Below are 17,467 nucleotides of genomic sequence, written 5' to 3'. Positions count from 1 at the left end.
CAGAAATCAAAATTCTTTTAGGGTTATTGCACCATTTTTAACATTGGCTTATAGTAACTCTGGCATCTTAGATAAAGAGATGTTTTCTGAGGGTCCATGTTGTAAAACTAGACCATTGGTACTAGCTCTGGAACAAATGAGGGTAGATGGAAATGTAGAAAGGAATCTTATACAGAAAACAATCAGAAAAGTACTATGAACTATGCCGTGAGTACAGTGTTTTCTTATAACTATGACAGTGTTCCTATATGCAATATTTAAAGTTTGCCTTTTTAACATTTATATGTGTCTGAACTCACATGTGCCATGTGTGTACAGGTACTAACAAAAACCAAACAGGTGTCCAATTCCCCTGGACCTAGAGTTATCTCAAGTTGTGGCCTCTGCATGACAAACTGGGGTCTTCTGGAAGAGGAGGAATCTGGAAGAGTGGAAGTTCTCTTAACCACTATCATCTCGCTGATCTCTAAGACCTATATTTACTAATGTGTCTCTGTGTGTCTGTGCACATGTGTATGAACATGCCAACAGATGCTATTAGAAGACATGAGATGTCCTGGATGGAGTTACAGGCAATTGTAAGCCATCCAGCATGAGTACTGAAACCAACCTTGGGTCCTCTGGAGAGCATCAAGTACTCTTAACAACTGAGCCATCTCTGCAGACCTCACCATCATATAATTTTAAAGATGCAAGACAGAAAGGTAAATATCTCTTATGATTCCGGCTTCCTAAGGCTTTCTAAAGTGTGTAGTCAGGCTAATACAAAACTTGTCTGTTCCTTACTGAAAACAGACACGACGCCTACAGCCAATCAACAGGCAATACAGAGATTTCTGTGGAGAGTTCCAATTCAGACTTCAAACTGCCCTGCACAAGAGGGCTTGGAATTTAGTCCTTACAATGGAGCCAGCAGCACCATGGCTTGGCCAAGTGAAGAAACAGAAGGCTGGTTGCACAAGCAGACAATGTACCAAACTGTGGGTTCTGCACCAGCTCCACCCACAGAGCCTGCTGTATATCTATGGGCCCAAATGGAGCTCACCCATTATCCCTGATTTCCAGGACAACCAGCCCTCAGGTCCATGGGATCCACAAAGCAGACGGGGTAAGACACTGACTGTCTATGCCTGGGACAGGGTGGTTAGGTGATGGAGCAGTGTCCAGGAAAAGTGGCACTGTGAACCCATAGTGACAGCAAGGGCCTTCAGGAGGACAAAGGGAAAACTAAGGCAAGGTGGGAGCAGTCACTTCTCTTCTCTCCTCACAGGAAACATGGGTCCGAAGCTGCTTGAGTCCCGACTTTGTCTCCTGATGATGCTAGGACTTGTCCTAATGCTTGCCTCATGCCTGGGACAAACCCCTTCCCAGTGGTTTGCCATCCAGCATATCAATAATAACGCCAACCTCCAATGTAATGTTGAAATGCAGCGTATTAACAGGTTTAGAAGAACATGTAAGGGCTTAAATACTTTTCTTCATACAAGTTTTGCTAATGCTGTTGGTGTGTGTGGTAATCCAAGTGGCTTGTGCAGTGACAATATAAGTAGAAACTGTCATAATAGTTCGTCTCGGGTGCATATAACTGTCTGTAACATCACAAGTCGGAGGAGAACACCTTATACCCAATGCAGATACCAACCAAGAAGATCAGTGGAGTACTACACAGTTGCCTGCAACCCCAGAACTCCACAGGACAGTCCCAGGTATCCAGTGGTACCAGTTCACTTGGATGGGACATTTTAGCTCCAGTGCCAGCACTTTGCACCTTCACTCATCTGCTACTTGCAAGATCATAGTAATGAAGAGACAGTTCCTCTCTCTGCACTCCATATAGCACATGTCCTCGTGAAACCTGTCCCTGACTACCTTTAATTTAGCTGAACAGATCTTTTCTTACTAATAAACACCTTTGCATACAAATCTAGATCTCTGGTATCTTTGTGTCTGACAGTGTTGTGGAGAGAGGAAGGGGAAGAGACACACACAGAAAAGTGTGTGTGTGTGTTGTGTGTGTTGAGGCAGGGCCTTATACCAATTTAGGAATCTTCCCAGTCCCTAGAAACAAATGAATCTGAGAAAAAATGGACATCTTTCCCAAAAGTTCCCACACAACATCTTACCTAAAGTTTCACTGTGGGAAAGAGGTAGCTGGCAGAGGAGACCAGGGAATTGGGATCTCTGGATGAGGCTATCCCTTGCCCTTTCCTTGTACAGCTGTCCTTAAAGATCAATTACGAGAACATTCAACTCAAACCAGAAGGACAGATTCCAAGATAAGGGAACTGGAATCTGCACAGGAAAGAGATGAATAATGAGAGGGCCTGCCCTGGGGTTACAGATGTTTGTTAGCTACATGGGAACTAGGAATGAAACACAGGTCCTCTGCAAGAGCAATCAGTGTTCTTAACTGCTGAGATATCTCTCCACCTCAATGGATTTTTAAAAGTGGGGTGTATGTGTGTGTGTGTGTGTGTGTGTGTGTGTGTGTAGTTATATGTAACCATACATGGATTTAGATGAAAAGCAATGATGAAATCTAAAGGAAAGTATAAAATAGGGGAGTAGAATACATGGAATAGGAAAGTAGAAGATGGGACTGTGAGAAACAAGAGAACCAGCCACACAGGGTGAGGAAGTAAGTGCAAGACAGATCAGAGAGGCAGAGGAATGAAGGAGAAATTATGATTACACAAGTGAGTGAAATGTCCATGATAAACACTACTGCTTTGTATCTAACCTTTACACAGACAAAAACCAGGAAGTGAATCTTCAAACTGTCCTTTCTTGGGTGGCCCATCCATCTGAGAAGAGAGAGGCTCAGCATTCTATAGCTTTGTCTTCCTCTCTTCATTAAGCTAACAAATTCCATAGGAAATGGTAACAGAGCCATTCCTTCTCATGTTTATCCATGTGACCGTTCTTGTCTCTGAGATAGTTGTTGGCACTTTTCTCTGTACAGCTAGCATGCCTTATGCTCTCCCACACTATCTTCTCCCTAAGAAGATTATGTTACAGGTGATGATCTTAGTGTAGATAGGGGTGATGGCATTTCATGGGGGTGGAGGTTTGTTTATTGTTTGAAGTTTTATTTTAATGCTTTACATTTATTGTGTTGGTGGGGGCACACATACCATAGCATGTATGTGGAAGACATGTATGTTGTGGTCATGTATGTGGGTATCAAAGGAGAACTTACAGAATCTGGTTCCCTTCTTCTAATACATGGACTCTGCAGCTCAAACTTGGGACATCAGCAGTGCTTTCATTTGCTGAGTCAATTCATTAGTCCATTAATAGAAGATGGAGAGCCTTCCTTGGATCATAGGTGGGGGATTATTCCTCTATGTCCTCAGGTGGAAGCTCTGCTTTGAGGTCGCTGATTTTAGCTTGAAACTATAACCCCAGGTATTAACATCAAACAATGTGACAGTCATTGGAGTTCTCAGAACCACCTGGTAAGGTCCCTTCCACAGAGGATCCAACTATTCTGTGGATTTTACCAGGAGAAGCCAGATCCATTCAGACTGAGTGTGTACAACTTTGTTTCCATACTCTTGTAGGGTTATTGGATTTGCCCCAAGTTCGTAGTGTAGTGTACTGAATCATCTGATTGACCTCAGAGTCTAACCCAGGACTCATGTGAGGAAAAGCCATACAACAACCAAGGACTATATTTGGTGTCAGTTTGGGGAGCTATTCTAACACCCCTAGGGGCAACAAGAACAGATTCACCGATTTATCAGAGGTTTTGAAAGACCAGTAAAAATTCAGACCCCTAGCACCAAGAATGTAGGTTAGCTGGTTCAGTGACCCTGTTCCAGGACCTGGCTGTCCACAAAAGTTAGATTAAAATCTTGAGAACAATCTTCAGAAGCAGGGAGTTTCCCCTTGTAATTTTTAGTACCCCTTTGGGACTTTTTCACCAGTGTTTTTGGCATTTTCCAATAATGCCCTCCCTACCCACTTGGGCTGTGTTTTTTTCCCTTTAAATACCTCCTTTTCCAGCTACTCGGGGTCCACAGTCCTCTACCCCTGCGTGGTGTGCGACCGTGGGGCCTAGAGCTTGCCTGGAATAAAACAAAAATCCTCTTGCGGTTTGCATCAAGGCCATTTCTGGTGAGTGATTTGGGGTGTCGCCTCTCCTGAGTCAGAACATGGGGGAGTCCTAACTTTGTGGGTCTTTCAATTTCTTGGTAACGTTTTCCTAGGATCTACTTAAGAGCTTGGTTAATACTTTCAATACCACATGAGCTTTGGGGCTTCCAAGCAGAGTTTGGGTAATATTTTATCCGTAGAGCTGTGAATATAGATAATCACATGTGTAAATAAAGGTAAATCTGTGAGTCTTAAATGACCAGAAGAGACCAAAGCTTGGACAGTGTCCTTTAGAAAAACATATTTGACTCCTCTGTAATCGTTTCAACCCCAGTTGCTAAGGATTCTATCTAGTACAAGAAGGTGTGTACAAACACTAACACATATTTGAAGCTGCCCCAAGGAGACAAAAGAGTACATTCTACCTCCCAGTCCTCGCTGGGATAGGAGCACGTCCTCTGCATTGCTCCAAGATGTGTAAAGAATGAGGGCAGCAACATTGTGAAGACCATAGCCCTGATATCCTTGTTTTACTGTAGGTAACTCTCTACCCAAGAACAGTCAAGTTCCCATTTACAGAGTGACATCCCTCCCTGGATGGAATGAATCATGTATTCCATGATTTTTCTTAACTGCAGGACTTAGAGAGGAAAGGTGCTCTCCACATTGATCCATGGCCAGTTTCTGTTGCCCCTTTTTCATGGCACAGTGATGTACATATAGGTTTTATATCATCTGTCTTTGGAAGGATCAGTACTCTCATGGGGATCTATCTGCAATACTGTCTTCTGTGCTTTTCTCTGCGCTGGAATATTTCCTTGGGACACATGAGACATGCATGCCCTTCTGATGGCCCTTCCAGTACATGACTGATCTTTGTCAAAATCTTCGACAGCGTCCAACAAGATTAAAATCTTTTTTGCTTATGTTTGCTTATATTTTATAGGTCAGATGTTGGCCAATAACCGTTACTTGGGTTCTAGGAATCAAACTCAGGTTGCCATACATTCATAGCAAGGGCCTTTGCTGGTTGATCCACCGCTTCCCTTCACCCTCACCCTTATCTCCATATTCCTTAGTAGCAGGATTCAAATTGTTAAGACCTAGGTAAAATAGCAAGGCCAAGATGGAACGTTAAAACCTAAGTAAAAATGTTAAGGCCTAGGTAACTGTTTCCTGGATAGCCTGTCATTTTGTGCTGTTACTAATATTATAATGAAACTTTCTCACCTGTTGCTTCTGCTGTCATTAGGAAACTTGCTAATGCCAAGTTGATTACATATTCTTTTCTGTTCTGTGCCCTTGAAATTAAGATAAAATTCAATAGAACTGCTTTGTCTAGGTACCCACAATAAGCTTCATCCCGAACCAACCACTCAACAACAGCACTTCCTGCACCTGTGTATAAATCCTTATGGTACTTGCTTTTATAAGTTGCCCCTGGGATGGACTCAATCATAAGAGAGACACCTGCATCTATTTAGATTAAAGCTTCCATTTTGAGTAAGGGTCAAGTAAAGTTTAAGTTGCCAGGACCTTCCTAGGAACTGACATCCTACTTGGTACAAAGAGACGTGTATATGGGTAACTGTCATCCTGGTTGGCAAGTTAAGACATGAAGGTTAGACAAATTCCATCCTGCTTGACAAGTTAACACATGAAGGTTAGACAAATCCCATCGTGGTTGACAAGTTAACACATGAAGGTTAGACAAATCCCATCGTGGTTGACAAGTTAACACATGAAGGTTAGACAAGGCAAGTCCTTTGCCACAGTTGAAAACTCCAACCAATGGGAACAGGATGAGTGTACAACAAAGACATGTTCCTAAGGAAACCCCCATCCCTAAATCCTGATGGGTGAAAATCTTGACACAGATATTTGTAATCTCAGGCTTAAAAAGCCCTACTGGATCTTGACACAAGGTGACAGTCTGCTCCCACATCTGACTGGACTCCCTGATCTATCATCAGCCATGGGGTATGGTGTTTGATAGACCATTCCTGTTTGATGAGAGGCACCAGTGTCTGAGTGGTGTGTGTGACGATTCCCAGACTCCAACACAAACATTTGAGTCATGGTGTCATTTTACACTCTAAAACTTGCCTTGATTTGTGGGACAGTGAGCTGTGCACCTACAGGGTGGTCCCTAGTAGAGCACAGGCCTTGAACCATGGTGACCTGGTAGGTGGTGACTTCTGCCTGCATGGGACGGCAGGTGTTCAGCCACATCTCCTGGGCCCCTGGTTCCTACTGCAGCCACAGCCTCCCACAGTCCCCCTGCAGGGGTGTGTGTGCCCATCAGTCACATAGACAAGGCCCCAAGCTCCTGGTATTCTGTATGGTCTCCACACTGCCAATTACCTGGCCACATCTAGTTTCCTCTCCACAATTACTTGGCAAAAGCCAGGTAGATCTGTGCACTCTAAAAGGGGTTATTTGCCCCCTTCTCCCTTTCTTAACCTCTTACCCTCTTACTCTCATGTCTCTCTTATTCTTGCTTCCCACTTTCTCCTCCTTTCCCCATCCTCTTCTACTTTCAATCCATATGGCCATAGCGAGCCTCCCTGTTTCCTTGCTCTCTTCCTCTCTGTGCCTTTCTAAAATACATGCTTTAAAACCATTGACTGCCTGTTCTCATTGGGACCGGCCATGCTGAAGCAATGGAGCAAGGGAAAACCCTCATAGAAGCATGATAAAGGGGGATGGCATGGGAGTTTGCAGAGGGGAAACCTGCAAAGAGTATAAGATTTGAAAATCAAATAAATAAAATATCCAATTAAAAAACAGAGTAAATTGACGATAGGGGAAAAAAAAAAAGAATTTGGAGTCATCTTAATAAGGAGTCAACAGCACCTTAAGAACACACCTAAATTCTATAGGATGAAAAGAAGCAAACACATTGAAGAGGTGTAAATGTCAGGAAATACTCAAACTCAGGGCTGAAGTCAACCAAATAGAAACAAAGAGCAAGATACAAAGAATCAAAGAATCCCAGAGCTGGCTCTTTGAGAAAACAGTTAGCCAAACTAACTAAAGGGCACAAAAACAGTACCAAAATTAAGAAAAACAGAAATGAAAAGGGAAACATAACAACAGAAACTGAGGAATTTAAAAACTCAGCCTGTCTGACTAGAAACACCTATGCTCAACCAACCTGGAAAATGTAGATGAAATGGAAGATATTATTTTATTTTAAGGTTTATTTTGGAATGTATGAGTGCTCTGCTGCATATACACACATGTGTCAGAAGAGGGCATCAGATCCCATGATAGATTTTTGTGAGCCACCATGCTGCTGCTGGAAATTGGACTCAGGACCTCTGGAAGAAACCCAGAGCTCCCAACTGCTGACCCATCTCTCCAGCCCAATACCACATACCAAACTAAAATCAAGATAAGTAAACTATATAAAAAGTCCCATAACCTCTACAGAAACAGAAGTAGTCATTAGAATCCTCCCAACCAAAAAAAAAACAAAAAATAAAACAAAAACAAAAAAAGTGAAAATGAGGGCATTGACTCTCTAATCTGGAATGAGTCTGCACAAATCATGTTTGGGACCTTAAAGATGGGGCTTTAGTTCAAAACCCTAGCAACTCCAGATGCCTCCAAGCCTTTTCATCTACAGGTCCATAAAACAAATTTTACTGCAAGTAGTGTGAAACTACGTATTTTAGGCCCATTGTACCACCGTGTAACAGCCCTGTCCAGGCTACTGGACTCTGTCTCCTCAGGTTGTTCCACTTAGGGAACAAAATACCTATAGTCTCATGTGAGGCTCTGCAAGTACCTGTCAAATACAGACATGGATGCTCATAGTCAGCTATTGGATGGAACACAGGGCCCCAAATGGCAGAGCTAGAGAAAGTACACAAGGAGCTGAAGTGGTCTGCAACCCGATAGGTGGAACAACAATATGAACTAACCAGTACCCCCAGAGCTCGTGTCTCTAGCTACATATGTAGCAGAAGATGGCCTAGTCGGCCATCATTGGGAAGAGAGGCCCCTTGGTATTGCACACTTTATGTGTCCCAGTACAGGGGAACACCAGGGCCAAGAAGTGGGAGTGGGTGGGTAGAGGAGCTGAGCGGGGGGAGGGGACAGGGAACTTTTGGGATAGCATTTGAAATGTAAATAAAGAAAATATCTAATAAAAAAAGAGCTATGTTGGCTACTACTATTTTAGCAAGAGAAACAGAGACGTTAACTCTGGGTCAGCATCTTATACTTACATCACCCCATGCAGTGAAGGTTCTTCTCAAAGGAAAACCAGAACCCTGGCTGATCAAGGCATGTTTGAAAAAGTAGCAGGTCCTTTTCTTGGACTATCCTTGGAATCTAGATAGAAAACCCCACTGTCATCAGTCCTGCTACATTCTTGCCAGATGCTGACACACAGAAACTCTTCAGTAATTGTCTGAGGAAAGAAATGTGATGAAAGAGATCTGTCTCTGTAACTCATGTACCCATAGAAGGACTTACAGAGACAAAGTTTGGATCTGAGACAGAAGGAAGGTCACACAGAGACTGTCCCACCTGGGGATCTATCCCATAAACAACCACCAAACCCAGACATTATTGCTTATGCCAGCAAGATTTTGCTGACAAGACCCTGATATAGCTGTCTCTTGTGAAGCTATGCCAGTGCCTGGCAAATACAGAAGTGGATGCTCACAGACATCTCTTGGATGGAAGACTTAGCCCCCAATGGAGGAGCTAAAGAAAGTACCTGTGGAGCTGAACAGGTCTGCAGCCAATATGAACTAACCAATACCCCCAGAGCTCATGTCTCTAGCTGCATATGTAGCAGAAGATGGCCTAGTTGCCCATCATTGGCAGGAGAGGCCCTTGGTCTTGGGAAGATTATATGCCCCAGCACAGGAGAATGCCAGAGCCGGGAGGTGGAAGTGTGTGGGTTGGGGAACAGGGTGGGAGGAGGGTATAGGGAACTTTTGGGATAGCATTTGAAACGTAAATGAGGAAAATCTCTAATAAGAAATTAAAAGAAAGAAAGAAAGAAAGAAAGAAAGAAAGAAAGAAAGAAAGAAAGAAAGAAAGAACAAATGAACAAAAGAAAGAACGAAAGAAAGGAAGGAAGGAAGGAAGGAAGAAGGAAGAAAGAAAGAAAGAAAGAAAGAAAGAAAGAAAGAAAGAAAGAAAGAAAGAAAGAAAGATCTGTCTACCTAAACCTAATAAATATCCCCACATCCAATGAAATCTTTCAGTTCTGAGGCAATGCTTGGCATTCTGAGGCAATGAGGCATGGTTGGGAGCACCATCTTTAAACATGGATTCAGAGACACAGGGGCTTCAGCAGAAATTGCAACTGAAATGATTTGGACCCCAGATTTATAGACCAAATATATGGTGAAAAAGAAGACCTGTTATCTCATACCAGGAATGTCACTATGCCTTAGATTCTGCACATGTGAATGTTCTGATCTATCAAGAAGGAGGGCTCGTCACTGCTGGCAGAAAGAACATTAAAAACGAAGAGGAGTTCTTGCCTCTCCTGGAAACTCTTTGCCTTCCTCTAGGAGTTTCTTGGTTTCAATGCTTAGGACATCAACTTTAAAACACCCTTGAGGCCATGAGTCACCAGGGAATTGACTTGGCTACCCAAAAATCGGCCCAAAAACCAGTGAGGCCTACTGACATTCTGGTGACATAAAGTGCATCACTGCTGCCTGAGAATCCATATACAACCAAGGGGACATAGGGAATATAAAAATATCCAAAGGGTAGAAGAACCAAAGGAATGGTGGTGGAAGCCAGAGGGAAGATCATTCTGCCAGGAAATATTGGCAGGGTTCTGGAAAGTAACTTTCACCAGGGTACCAGACAGAGGTCCAGTATACTTTCTGAGTTGCCCAGAAAAAGGTATGTTATAACTAGACATGACAGCCTGGCCCGATTTATCTAAGCAATATGTCAGATTTATAGTAAAATAAATGTAAAGACAGACACTTATCCCAGAAGTGGGCACATACGAGGGGCCAAACTATGGTCAATTGTGAGAAACTGACTTCAGTGATATGTGGCCTGCTAGGGGAGGATAAGAGTCCATGCTTCTTTTTAGTGATACCTTATTTGGATAGGTATAAGTTTTATCCACTAGTCTCAAAGGTCTCAAAGAGTAGCTCAAAAGCTATTCCAGGTGCTGGACCAACAATTTTACCACTTGCTTGGAATTGTGTCAGATTATAGCAGAGAACTCATAGCCAAAACTTGTCAAGTAACAGTGGATGATTTCTGAATAGCTGAGAAACTTCATTGTATATGCAGACCTCAGAGTTCTGCTCACATTCAAATGAAGAATAGTTCACTAATGGAAACGGTACTTAACTCTCAGGAGATTTCCTGGAAGGATGGATGGGCCTCCTTCTTACTTTGGCCTTTTGTACCCAAAGCATGTAGGAATCCATCCCTATAGTATTTGTTTAGAATGCCTCCCCCATTGCTTCCCAATATCAAAGATAATCAGTTAACCAAACTATAAGTATTTCTTTTTCATTGTCCAGGTCCTCCTGTTTCCATAAAGGTTATTCATCAACTCTTTGAGAGACATAGTGGACTTCTGACTTTTCCACCATCATCCTAGCCACCTCTGAGCCTTGTTGTAGTGATACTACTTGGCTGAAAAGGGTAGCTAAAGACAACACAATCAATTTGAAAAACACATGATTTTTCCACTCTTACACCTGAGAGGTTAGGTGGCATTTTACCATGCATTCAGCAGGCCCATGTCGAAAAGCTAGAAGCCAGAGATGACAATGCCAAACAGAGACCATCCTGAAATTATGGACCCATTAAAATTGAGGTTTCCACAGACCTGAGCCCTTTCCATTGCCTATCCACCATATTGAGTATTACGTATCTTGTAGTCGACTATGGGATCATAATTCAATGCCCAACAGCCTCAGACTTGGAACTGGGAACATCAGAAGGTAAATATTGGAGAAGGGAAAGCTAATGGGACTACAGAGCAGCAATCCAAGACCCCTGTTGACCTTTGCTCACAGATGCCTACTTTGTCTGGTTCTTTTGGATGAAGAGAGAATGTGGGATTTTAGCTTTTGAAGAAGGGACATAAACTTTACAATTTGATATTCCCCCTGTATCTGAGTTCCTCTATTGCCAAGTACAAGGAAATTTCATTGAAAAAAAATCTGATCTTAAAACAGAGCTCTTTTGAAAGCACATATTTCAATATATTGAAACAATGACTCCTCTCAAGGTATGTGCCCACTAAAAAACATAACCCAACATGCAGAAAATTAAATGTGCAGGAGAATGATTTTGTCCTCTGAAAACCAGAGCAACCTGGGGAATTGGACTATATGTTATATGAATGGACACCAGAAGTAGATTTACATTGGAGAACAATCTACCACATGCAAGGATCCTAGAGCTCTAGGTCTTAACGAAGATGAGCTATCCATGTTTAGGCCCTATGAATCTCTCCCCATCCTAAGCATTTGACATGTAGTGAAGCAGAGAGAACTCTCCAGCTTTGGAAGGAGAAGGTGACAAAGGGAACCCCTGGGTCAAAAGAGAGAATCCCATTTTTTTTTCTAATTAAAACTCCCTTGTTCATGGCAATAGGGAATCTCAGGTAAAGGGGGACTATCAAATTTTACAGGCACCTCAGAAACGGGTCTAAATGGGGCAAGCTGGTAAACCAGTGCACCATGGTAGTTCCCAGTGACATCATCAGTAGTCACATCCCTGGACAATCTCTTGTATCCAGGAGAACCCTTGACTCTTCTGTGATGTCACCATTGTTGTGGTGACACCAAAGGCCTGTAGTGTATTCCTTCAGAACCAATTGGTTTCACAGGCAAACATGTTGTCCATGCAGCTCATGCTATTTTGGAGGGAAAATACAATACACACAGAGACCAGACTTTGGAGGAATGAGGCCAGCCTTCTGTCATCTTGGGAAGTGGGAAGAAAGAAATTGCCCTGGAGAAGGCACAATATTTCCTGCGCAAAGGTTGGGGAGCTACATTGAGGATGTGGGCTTGAGCTGGTCCTTTCAGGAATAGGGCTTATGATTTGGATCCTCAAAATTCTTCAATCGCAGACCCAGAAACAAGAATTTATGATGATTAGTTTGCCGAGAGCCAGGAATTGGGAAACCTGTACTTGCTTTGTTAAGAAATTTTAATATCATCCCAAGTGGCAAAAATATGCCCAGAGGAAGCTCTGTGAGGATAACAGAGTGTTGCTCTCAGGATAGAGTGTTGAAGCACTTCATCCTGTTAGAGTTTCCAGTTGGTTCTATGAGGATGTGATGGCAAGTACAGAGTGGGATATTCCCCTGCTCATGAATCAAGGTCTCTGACACTCTGGCATTGAGCACACAAGACGTGGACTGATTCACAGTCTGAGGTTAGTGTAGTAATGTGGGAGCTCTCATCATGCATTTTAAGAAGCATGGACAGGTGTTGGCTTATGGGAGATGTTAGGTGTTAATGTTTATGGTCAAACTTTTTATGCTAAGTAGAACAGACTGCATTGTCAGATAAGAGCTGACAATGCCCTCCAATTATTCTTGCATGGGAGAGCTTATGCATTTCAGGGCGAGGGGAATTGCAATAGGGAGGGAGGAATATGCTTAATGATGGTTTCTGGGAACAGGGATCTAGCTAAGGAGCCCAGCCTGAAGATAGCTTTCCTGCTCTTTCAGGGATTCTCTGTGACTCTAGATTTTCCTCTTCCTCAGACTTCTGTGTGCAACAAAGCATGGTGTCTCCATTCCGTGCCCTATTATCTCTACAAGTTTACTAGTGTTTATCAACTGTTGGAAAGGCATCACCACAAACCTCCACCATCAATAAGCAGGGGCAGAGAATGAAGAGGATGGAGAAGCTCAAAAGGGATCTCCAGAAGATCAAAAATGAGAGAGACGAACTCCAGGGAATCCTACTCAATTACACTAACAAGGATTTGAACAACAGGGAGTCATTATGCCCAGTTCTTTGCTGACTGTCTTGGGCCCTCTCTGTTAACCGCAGATTCCCTCATATCACAGGAGGCTACAACACCAGGCGGTCCACATATCCAAATTCATTTTGCTGATTGGAATTTCGACACAGAACTTCAAGTTCAGATAGGAGTGATATGGGTCTTAGGCACTTTTGATTCCTCCAAAAGGAAATCAGAGCCTGTGGTATGAATCTCAGTCTGGGGATAAGGGTAGTAGTGTGTGAGCCCTAATTCTGCATTGTAAAAATCCTATAAAGGTGTTGGTTTGTGGGAGATACAAGGTCCTCTCTGTTTATGACCAATCATGATTGCAGTTTACATGGAGGTAAGTTGGGTCCAACTAGTCCAGTCAACAGCTGGAGGAGCCTGGTCGCACATACTGCCTCTCACGATGACTGGATTGGCTGTAGTTCATCACTGCATTTCTCAAATTTTGTTCATTATACTCTTAGATAATGTGTGTTTATTTGTTTATTCTGATTGTGTTTAGTTATGTGGTGTGTGTGTGTGTTTGTGTGTGTGTGTATGTTCCACTTAAAATCTAGAGTGACTGTGTAGTATGCTGGGGCCTGAGATTTTGCTTGACACAGTTTCCAGGCAATAATAATGAAGATGCCAGGGAGCCTCACTTTGAGCAGCACAGCACATGACGTCTGTGCTCACCTTAGATGCACACTGGAAACTCCTGTTGTATGTTATAAAGGCTTCCACCTGAGGATACTGATTATGTCCTTTGAGAATTTATGTAAGCAATAGAACCAAGGATTGACAATTCCTCGTCTACAAACAGATGTCCCATCACAGGTCTATAAGGATGACAAACAGAACTCACCTGTGGAATAGGAACACTCTGGCCGTACAGTCTTATTCTGACAAAGGCTTCAGAATTCAAGATTACGAACCATAAAACTAGAGCAAATCTGTGTGCAGAACACTATTGGATCATAAAGCATGGGATGCACCAGGGCATACAGTAGGCACATATTTGTTGTAAGGAATCCCTACAGGAATGAGAAGACAGGATGAAGACTCCAAGATCATCCCTCTAAAAAGAAGACCTGAGAATGTTAACTCATCACCTAATTTGTAGAAAAGTCTGTGCTTTCCCTTTTAACTTCCAGCTATGCATGTGTTTAAAAAGAGAATGAGAAAAGGCACAATAGGGAAATCCCAGAGTCTTCAAGAAAACACCATTCTCTTCAATCACAGGAGAGTGGGCTAGGAACACCCCCACCTGCACAACTCTTCCAGGGAAAACAGAGGCTTTAGAATCTAAAGCACAGACTCACATTTAACCTCTGTGAGAGAGGCATTCTAAGTCAGATCATACTAGTCCACAGATACTAAATGATACAATCAGAAAACCTTTTGAGATGCAATCGCCCTCCACCCTACTACCTACTCTCCCTCCCTTTCTTTTCTCAGACAGGGTCTTTTGTAGCTCAGGAGGGTCTTGAACTCTGGATCTTCCTGGTTCAGTGTTCCCAGTACCCAGCCTTGAAAGACATTTTTCAAACAATGTTTAACACTAGGTGTCAGACTCTAAACTTCTGAACTTCTAAGACTATCAGAAGCCAATTTAGAACTATATAAAAAAGGCACCACTGTGGGTGTGATTGGCCAACACATTTTTGCACATTTCTGCATTTTCTTAAACTTTATTTACATTATGCTCCACCCTTAAAGTTTCCTTCTATTATCTGCAAGCTGGATAACTATCTCACTCTGTCTCTCAAAAATTCCCCCCACGGACGGGAAAAGTTAATTAAGGGCTGGAGGGACATTTCTGGGGTTGTCTGGTTTTGTCCCTAAAAGACACCCAATATCCCTGGACCCCTTGGAGCAGGAAGAAAGAAAGCTCTTCAGAATAGCTTGGCTGCCTGGAAGCCACCGCAGGTCAACTTTTCTGCACTGTCTAGCAGGGTCACCGGTTTTATCTGGGGAAACTCAACTCTTAACTTTAGTTGGGCCACCAGCTGCCCCTTGCCCAGCACCTTCCTGGACCCCATGGCCAGGGCTCTCAGCTCACCTGACCACACTGGGATGCTTGAATTCTCCAGGTGCCTCAGCACCGCCACCTCGCGGATGGTGGAGAGCCGCATGCCCTCCTCACTTGTCTGCCCTCACATGTGCTTCAGATTCAAGAAGTGGCCACCTTTCTTCAGGTCGCGGGCCTTGAACACCTTCCCATAGGCGCCTTAGCAGATCTCTGTCATGCACTCATACTGCTGATAGGCGCGGCTCAGGCTGTCCTTCTCCATGCTGGCCGCAGGCTGCAGGTGGGGCACAGTGGAACCAGGGTGAGCACTTGCTGTCTTACAGGCCTCGGAGAGGTATGGAGTTGGACTTGAGGCCGCCAGGCTAGAAGGAAGGACCTCTGGTGCAGCCTCCATGAAACTCCACCTAGCCAAGTCATAAGGGCGCCCCTTGCCATCACTGCAGGAGAGCTCCGACCCCTCCTCTTCCCCCTCCTCAGTGATTACAGAGTCTGCCCACAATCTCTGCACCTAGGAGGAGGAGACAGGAGGACAAGGAGAAAGTGTGATCAGACTGCCTGGGAGACTTCCACCGGGTTCCACCAGCTCCCCCCCCCCCGCCCCGCCCTGGCTGTCTAATCAGGCTGGGTTTCTCAGAAAAAAACAAAACAAACAAACAAAAACAAAACAAAAAACAAAAACAAACAAACAAACAAAAAGTTACTTTTCTTCCCCAGCAGGGCTCCTGCAGTAAAAGATTGCTGGGGCCCCTCAGGGATAAGCACCAAGGGAAGCAGTAGGACCAGATGGGGCGTGCCTAGCAGCCCAGAGTGTGTCTGGAGCGCGGGGGAGGGGAGGAACCAGGCTCAATATTTATACCTATATCATTGTTCTCCGCTGCCCTCCCTGACTATGGGGTCCTAATCCTGCGGGGTACGTGAGGCTCCATGGAGGCTTTTAAAGTCTGCCACCTTCCTCATAGATCCCTCCCAGACTCCAATTATTGCCCTTAATTGAGTAGATATATTCTCTGGGGAAAGTTTTCATAATTCGGGTATAACCCAGAATATAAATACCAATACATTGATCATTAAATTCTGTATCTCTGGAGACTGGCTGATGAGATGGCTCAGTGGATAAAGGTAATGTGACCAAGCATAGAGACCTGAGTTCCTTCCCTGTGACCCACATCATAGGAGAGAAAAAACTCCATAAATTGTCCTCTGACTTTCATGTAGGTGGGGGTGCCAGGTCTCATCAGCTAAAGTTTCCCACTGCTCACTTACACTGAGAACTCTCCATCTGATACACTCATGTAATTATATGACTCTGTGCTCCATTTCAGAGATTCAGTACTTTTTTATTTTTCTTTTGTTGCCCAGAAGTTAGAGAAACCAAGGAGGCCAGCATCAGACCAACAACTGAAATGCAGGTTAGGGATTATGGATATAGGGAATTTGTAACTGAGGTGTGAGCCTCATGTGTTCCAAACTGCTCTAAATGGTTTTCAATACATGTGTGGCCAACTGTAGTAGATGCTGTTGTTTCACTGCTGTTTCTTTGTTGCTATAGTTTTGTTTTATTGTCTACCTCTGATTACTTCAAAGAGACAAAAAAACTGTGATGAAATTTGCACTAATCCCTGTGACTGTTGAAGCCTCACTAGATGTCAGAGTCAGCTTGAGTGAGGATGATTTGCCTGGATGATGCACAGCTGCTCCTGGTCGCCTGTACTGCCAAATGCTAATATCTTCCTCTGACAAAATAACAGTTATCAGTGACACAGAGTGAAATGATTTACAGTGCTAGCACTCCTAGGTTTAAGCAGACACCAGTAGCAAAGTACAAAGGACCTAAAGATGGAAGCATATGCCCAGGCTTACAACAGTAGGCTTTAAAACGATTAAATTGACCTGGGAGTAGACAGTGGAATGTGAGGTGCAGGCAGAGGCCTAGTACAGAGTGTCTGACAGTTTTCCAGGTAGAAGGTATTCCCACTACTAGAAGGTCTTTGGATCTGTGGTCTAGGCAGCATAAGGAGAGTGATGAAAGTCACTGTCTTGTGAATTTGCTGCTGAGACAATTGCTTTCTCTTCTGAATATACACAGTGGAGTTGGCTCAAGGTTAAGAAGAAATAGCCATTGCTGTAGTTCATTGCTCTGAAGAACATTCTCCTTCTCTTTTCAGCCCACATAGATTAATCATGTACCACCTTGTTCCGTGGACACTCACATGACAGGGATGTGGTCCTACTTTCCTGTTATGTGTACCAGAAGATCACTTTACAATGGCCCAATGATCTAGTTCAATCTGACAAGACATAACAATCTAACCTAGTATGGTGGCACTTGCCTTTAATGCCAGGAAAGGTACAGGCAGACAGAATGCTATGAAATCA

The 17,467-nt window shown here is 43.5% G+C and overlaps 1 protein-coding gene, 1 long non-coding RNA gene and 1 pseudogene across 2 annotated transcripts in view; 1 reads left to right on the top strand and 2 right to left on the bottom strand.

Moving 5' to 3' along the window:
- The window catches only part of LOC147001747 (uncharacterized), a 75,140-nt gene that overhangs the window by 47,453 nt on the left and 10,220 nt on the right, over window positions 1-17,467 (bottom strand). The window lies entirely within an intron of this gene.
- LOC147001749 (eosinophil cationic protein 2) lies at window positions 1,276-1,746 on the top strand. The gene has a single exon (XM_085828567.1). The coding sequence runs from the start codon at window positions 1,276-1,278 to the stop codon at window positions 1,744-1,746; it is 471 nt and encodes a 156-aa protein (XP_085684693.1).
- Window positions 13,143-16,017, bottom strand: LOC147001748 (uncharacterized; annotated as a pseudogene).

The sequence above is a fragment of the Mus caroli genome, unplaced genomic scaffold (assembly GCF_978045245.1).
Source record: "Mus caroli unplaced genomic scaffold, Mus_caroli_1 scaffold_12, whole genome shotgun sequence".
In the NCBI taxonomy this organism is placed as follows: Eukaryota; Metazoa; Chordata; class Mammalia; order Rodentia; family Muridae; genus Mus; species Mus caroli.
This window is presented reverse-complemented; position numbering and strand designations above follow the sequence as displayed.